The following is a 7,243-nucleotide window of genomic DNA, read 5'->3' on the forward strand; positions in this document are numbered from 1 at the left end:
TTTTTATTTTTTTTTCTTGCACCAGTGTTTTTTAGTATCATTGAGATTATTCGTTTTTAATTATTTAGTTTTAATATATATTATAACAATATTACATATTATGTTGTATATTGTATGATGTGTATATATATATGTGTGTGTGTGTGTGTGTTTTTTTTTTTTGTTTAAATTAATGTTTTAGTAATTTAGTTGTAATTTTGTCATTATTATTAGTTATTTTTTTATTAAGTTTTATTTCAATTTTGGTTATTTTAGTACATCAAATTAAACTAAATGAAAATGAGAAATGTTGAAATATTAAAAAATCACTAACTATTTCTAAATATTAATTTCTATAATTTATAAAAAAATTTAAGTAACAAAGTTTTGATTAACTATAGCCCTTGCGGATATAACTATATAACTGCTCCTCCTCCTCATGTTTTCAGATCGAGCTGCCGGATCTCGGGAAACTGACCAAACTGCGGATCTGGCATGAGAAGAGGAATCCCTTCGCCGGCTGGCACCTGAGTCGAGTAAGAGCACGAGATGCGCTTCAGCGCCACACTGTGACAGGATCTGAATAACGTCTGCTTTATGTCTCCAAAGATGTCCATAATGAAAACTTTAACGAAGGAAACGTATAAATTCCCCTGCGAGCGCTGGCTGGACACCAACGAGGACGATAATGAGGTGGTGCGGGAGCTCCCGGCCACAGGAGAGCTGATCCCAGAGCCACTGCCAGGTGCCCTCATCACACACACACATTACTGAACATCACACACACCACATTACTGAACATCACACACACTGTGACCTTTAACCTCGTTTATCACAGAGATTGACTATTGTGTCATATTCATATCAGAACATATATTCTGTAATGGGTGGATGGATGGATGGATGGATGATGGATAGACGGATGATGGATGGATGATGGATGGACGGATGATGGATGGATGATGGATGGATGGATGATGGATAGACGGATGATGGATGGATGATGGATGGACGGATGATGGATGGATGATGGATGGATGGATGGACAGATGATGGATGGACGGATGATGGATGGATGATGGATGGACGGAGGATGGATGGATGGATGGACAGATGATGGATGGACGGATGATGGATGGACGGATGATGGATGGATGGATGGATGGATGGACGGATGATGGATGGATGATTGTGTAGATAAATCAGTGGTTATTGTGTGTGTGTGTGTATGTGTGTGTGTGTGTGTGTGTGTGAGATTGTGTGTGATTGTGTAGATGAATCAGTGGTTCTCTTTCATAGGTTCACTCGACGCTGCGTCACTTTAATGACGTAATGGGACGCCCTCTGGGTGTGCCGATTGTCTGAAGCCCTTATAGAATCACGCCAATTGATTGGCTGATGGCGCGCACGTCGCCCCACTTGACGTAGTCACCTATATTAGCGCACGCGCGCCATCTGCTCCTCAGATTTCTCTGCCTTCACGAAGCGGCCATTTCATGCCCTTCGATTTTCGATTTTTCTGGCCCAAATTCTAGGATTTCAGTCGATATCTACCTCAGCACTTCAGCGACCGCGGATTGTGGAACTTTGTTCTCCTTGTGGTGAAGTGCTATGGAATTCCGAAGTTGCCCACCGCCGTGCACTCGCTTCATTGCGATCGACGATCCCCACAGTAAGTGTGTTAAATGTCTGGGATTTCCTCACGCACGCGACGCGGTTGAGGGGTTCTCTAATTGTAAATACTGCGATAACCTCCTTCTCAAAACCCTCCGCTCGAGGCTCGCGGTTTAATGAGAAGGAGTCATCCGTTTTTCCCCGTCGCGCTCCCGAGGCCGCGCAGGCCTCTCTTGGATCCGCGACCTGGGGTTCGGATGTAGAGCTCGAGGATGTGGAGTGCGAGCAGACGGGCCTCGCCCTTTCTCTCCCTCTCTCCCCCGAGCACGTGCGCGGGACTCCGCCTGTGGAATACTCACATGATTATCTCTGTCCCAGCCCGGAGGCACGCGATGCGGTTTCCTTCGGGCTGGAGGATGTCATTTTCACTGCAGCATCCGACTCCGAGGATTTCGGTGCTGCAAATTCTGACGACGCTCTCCCGCCAAGCTGCCAGGAAGCGCGGCCATCAGCGGCATATGACGAGCTCGTGGATGTACTCGCGCGCGCTACACAGAAGCTCGCCATCGAGTGGCCGGATGAACCCCGCAAAGCTCAATCTTCTCGGTTGGATGAGAGATTCCTCAGCGGGCCTAATTCTAGGCCTCCGCGGAGGAAGCTACCATTCTTCAGTGATCTACACAGTGAGATTTCCAGATCCTGGAAGCAGCCGTTCTCAGCCCGCCTAACTAACGCGGCAGCCGCTGATTTCACCAACCTCGTGGGTTTTGAGGAACAGGGCTATTCCGCTATTCCCGCGGTTGAGGACACGCTGACCACTCACCTCGTGCCATCTTCAGCTCCCTCGTGGAAGTCCCGCCCCCTTCTTCCCACTAAGCTGTGTAGGACCACTTCTGCCCTGATTGGCAAATCCTACATGGCGGCTGGTCAGGCTGGCATGGCCCTTCATACTATGGCCATTCTCCAGGCCTATCAGGCGGATGTGCTTAAGGAAATGGATGAGGGCACCGGTTTGACACCGGAAGCAGTGAAGGAGCTTCGCAAAGCCACGGATTTGGCGTTACGGGCTACTAAACACACAGCTCGCGCTGTAGGACGCTCTATGGCGGGCGCGGTGGCGGCGGAGCGCCACCTATGGCTCAATCTCACTGAGATTCGCGATAGGGAAAAAGTTTTCCTTATGGACGCTCCGATTTCTCAGTCCGGATTGTTTGGGGAGGCGGTTAATACTGTGGTTGAGAAGTTCAGATCTGCAAAATTCCAGTCTGCCGCTCTGAAGCAGTTCATGCCGAGGAGAGCGAGGGACGCTCCTTCCCCCTCCCCCTCTCAGTCCAGAGATCGCCCCTCTTTCAGAAGAGAATTTACCGCCAGGAGGAGCGACCAGAGTCATCCTCCACCCACCACGGTCTGGGGAGCTCGCGGTCGTCCATTTCCCCGTCAACGTCCTCACAGACGCATCGACCCAAAGCGGCCCAGCAAACCTTCTGCTTCGGCCACTTCGAGTCGCTCCTGACCCTCTGGTCAGAAAAAGGGGAGCTGCAGTTCACGACCGGGGCTGGGTCAGACCGCGCAAGCGTTTCTGCCCGCCCCCCACCAGCTCTCCCTATCCAGCTCTGTCATTTCCGCCGCCCAGCTCGCCTCGGAATACAGAACCGACTCTATCCTCGCCTTTTCCGGCGTTGAAGGAAGGAGACGCTGTTTGCTTTCTCCCCTCACGTCTGATTGGCTCACCATCCGCCGCTCGTCCAGACGGAGACACATCCTGTCTTCTCCGGGAACCGGAGCAGCCCAGCCTTCCACTGCCTACTCCGCGCCAGGACGCCACGTGCTCTCCTCTGCGGATGGCCACACCCCCCTCAGAGGTCCAGCTCGACACCCTAACTCAGGTATGTCCACCGCACCTCATCATACCTCCCACTTTGTCAAATTTCTTCCACGAGTGGAAGCTTTTGCCAGGGATATCATCCTGGGTCCTCCGCACGATTCAGTCAGGCTACACACTTCAGTTCTGTCGCAACCCTCCTCGCTTCGACGGGGTCACTCAAACGGTAGTAAACAGCGCCTCTCAGGCTTCTGTGCTACAACAAGAGCTCCCTTCTCTCCTCCTAAAGGGGGCAATAGAGGAAGTTCAGGCAACAGAGGAGAAATGTGGCTTCTTCAGCCGTTATTTCCTTGTTCCGAAGAAAGACGGCGGTCTGCGTCCCATCCTGGACCTCCGCCGCCTGAACTTCGCCCTCTACAAAGGGAAGTTCAACATGCTAACGCTCAAGACTATCTTGTCTCAGATACGTGCGGAGGACTGGTTTGTCACTATAGACCTGAGAGATGCTTACTTCCATATTCAGGTTGTCAGACGACACAGGAAGTTTCTCAGGTTCGCCTTCAAAGGGAAGGCTTATCAATACAAAGTCCTTCCCTTCGGCCTTGCCCTGGCACCAAGGACGTTCACGAAGTGTATGGATGCTGCTCTGGCCCCGCTGAGGCTCCAGGGCATCCGTATTCTCAATTACCTGGATGACTGGCTCATTCTGGCCCACTCCAGGGAGTAAGCCTATCATCACAGATATGTCGTTCTTCGACACGTTCAATCTCTTGGCTTGAGAGTGAACACCGACAAGAGCGTTCTTACTCCGGCTCAGCAGACCACCTTCTTAGGTGTTCGTCTGGATTCCGTTCCGATGCAGGCACGTTTGGCCCCTGCTCGGATTTCCAGTATCACAACATGCTTGGTCCGCTTTAGGCTAGGCCATCATGTTTCTGTGGGTACGTGTCGCAGGCTCCTGGGTCTCATGGCCGCAGCTTCCCCGTTGCTTCCCCTGGGACTGCTCCATATGAGGCCCTTCCTCTGGTGGATGAAACGCTCAGGGGCTCGGTCAACAGGATCGGCCCTTCGCCTATTGAAGGTGTCACGCGGCTGCTTTCATGCCCTATCAATGTGGCGAGACCCTCTCTTTCTTCAGAAAGGGGTCAAGATGGGGGCTGTTTTCCGTCACCAAATGGTTACGACAGACGCCTCTCTTACCGGCTGGGGTGCGGTATTCGAGGGCAGACCAGCTATGGGTATCTGGGAGGGGGAAGTTCTCTCCTGGCACATAAATTGCCTGGAGTTGAGAGCGGTATCCCTGGCCCTTCAACATTTTCTCCCCTCACTCAGGGGGCATCATGACATTGTCAGGACCGACAATATGGCAGTGGTGTAAAACATAAATCGCCAAGGAGGATCACGGTTGCGCACCCTGGACAGGCATGCGCGCTGACTCCTCCTGTGGTCTCAGGACAAGTTTTTGTCCCTGAGAGCAGTCCATGTACCCGGAGTCTTAAACCTCGCTGCAGATTATCTGTCGAGACAGAAGCTCCGGTCGGGGGAATGGATGCTGAACCCTCAAACGGTGTCACAGATTTGGGAGATGTTCGGGAAAGCGGAAGTGGACCTCTTTGCCTCGAAGGAGTCGTCCCAGTGTCGGCTCTGGTTTTCTCTGAGCTCTCCGGCCCCGTTGAGGATAGATGCGTTCGCGCATCCATGGCCCAATCTGAAACTCTATGCGTTCCCGCCCATCAAGCTGATTCCGGCGGTTCTGTACAGAGTAAGGGAGAGTGGGGCCAGCCTCCTGCTGGTAGCTCCACACTGGCCATCCCAGACTTGGTTCTCGGAGATGGTTCTCCTCCTGGACTCCTCCCCATGGGAGATACCGGTCAGGAAGGACCTTTTGACACAACTTCAGGGCAGGATTTGGCACCCTCACCCGGAGATTTGGAAGTTGTGGGTATGGCCCATCAAGGGCCAACGACACTAAACACTGGTCTTTCTGCGGACGTTCAGGAGATCATTGCTAATGCGAGAGCCCCCTCCACAAGGAAGCTCTATTCCACCAAGTGGAGGGTCTTTGAGTCATGGTGCTCGACTCATGCAGTAGATCCAGTTAACTGCCTGGTTGGTTCGGTTCTGGAGTTCCTGCAGGAGAAGTTTGCTGCTGGAGCAGCGGCCACCACCCTTCGGGTCTATGTCGCAGCTATAGCTGCCGGTAGGGAGTCGGACGATATCCCTCTAGGCAAGCATAGACTGGTTTCATCTTTCATGCGAGGGGTTAGGCGCCTGAGAACAGCACGCACCCCTGGTATTCCCTCTTGGGACCTCTCCGTGGTCCTTGAAGGGCTAACTTTGGCTCCATTTGAGCCTTTGGAGTCAGCTCCTGAGCGAATTCTGACTCTCAAAGTTGCACTTTTGTTAGCTCTGTCTTCTTTGAAACGAGTGGGCGATCTACAGGCTCTCTCTGTTAACGGGAACTGTATGGATTTTGCCCCTGGCCTAGTCAAGGTTACCTTAAGACCTAGGCCTGGTTATGTGCCCAAAGTTTTGTCCACGTCATTTCGCTCTCAGGTTATTACTCTTCACTCCTTTCACCCCCCTCCGTTTGACTCGGAGGAAGACGAGAAACTTAATTTGCTCTGCCCAGTTCGAGCGTTGAAGTGTTATGTTGACCGTTCCGACGGGTGGAGGAAATCTAACCAGTTGTTGGTGTGCTTCGGTGCTGGCCGCCGCGGGCTTGCCGCTTCGAAGCAAAGGGTTTCCCATTGGGTGACAGAGGCTATTTCCTTAGCTTATGAGGTGCGTGGTTTACCTTCACCTCTTGATATTAGAGCGCATTCTACCAGAGGTGTGGCTTCCTCTCAAGCACTTTTTAGAGGGGCTCTTTTGGAGGATATTTGTGTGGCGCCAGGTTGGTCCTCTCCGCACACTTTTGTGAGATTCTATAGTTTGGATCTCAACATGGCTCCGGGTTCGCATGTCCTGTCTGCTTAACCTAGTCATGCAGGTTATCTGGTGTTCTTTGAGCCAGATACGGCAGCGCTTTAGCTTGGCGTGTTTGGTATATCGTTCCCGTTACGTCATTAAAGTGACGCAGCGTCGAGTGAACCTATGAAAGAGAACGTCTCAGGTTACTTGCATAACCTATGTTCTCTGAGTAGGGAACGAGACGCTGCGTACGCTGCCAAGCTCCTTGCGCTGCCGACAGGCCTTCCTTTTCGGCAGAGAAATCTGAGGAGCAGATGGCGCGCGCGCGCTAATATAGGTGATTACGTCAAGTGGGGCGACGTGCGCGCCATCAGCCAATCAATTGGCGTGATTCTATAAGGGCTTCAGACAATCGGCACACCCAGAGGGCGTCCCATTACGTCATTAAAGTGACGCAGCGTCTCGTTCCCTACTCAGAGAACATAGGTTACGCAAGTAACCTGAGACGTTATTTTGTGTGTGTGTGTGTGTGTGTGATCAGGAGTTCCTCTCTGTTGTTTCCTCCAGTCATCAAGTACCGTGTGACCGTCTGCACGGGGAGTGTGAGCGGCGGAGGGACGGACGCTCATGTGTTTCTGTGTCTGATCGGGGATCAGGGCGACACGGGCGACCGCTCACTCATCAACTGCAAGAACAACGTCAACAAGTTCGAGAAGGGCAACGTGAGTGCAGAGGTCATGTGACGTCAGTGTAATGATGTACAGAGGTCATGTGACGTCAGTGTAATGATGTGCAGAGGTCATGTGACGTCAGTGTAATGATGTGCAGAGGTCATGTGACGTCAGTGTATTGATGTACAGAGGTCATGTGACGTCAGTGTTATGATGTGCAGAGGTCATGTGACGTCAGTGTTAT

At 51.8% G+C, this 7,243-nt stretch overlaps 1 protein-coding gene across 1 annotated transcript in view; it reads left to right on the forward strand.

The window, feature by feature from the left end:
* loxhd1b (lipoxygenase homology PLAT domains 1b) overlaps window positions 1–7,243 on the forward strand; it is a gene marked incomplete at both ends in the record, with an annotated part of 110,063 nt that overhangs the window by 22,576 nt on the left and 80,244 nt on the right. Inside the window, 3 exons of the mRNA XM_079826292.1 lie at window positions 429–515; window positions 589–724; window positions 6,896–7,050. Of these exons, the coding sequence (XP_079682418.1) occupies window positions 429–515; window positions 589–724; window positions 6,896–7,050 (378 nt within the window). The remainder of the gene's footprint in view (window positions 1–428; window positions 516–588; window positions 725–6,895; window positions 7,051–7,243) is intronic.

This window comes from Gobio gobio (genome assembly GCF_949357685.1).
Source record: "Gobio gobio genome assembly, chromosome: 10".
Classification (NCBI taxonomy): domain Eukaryota; kingdom Metazoa; phylum Chordata; class Actinopteri; order Cypriniformes; family Gobionidae; genus Gobio; species Gobio gobio.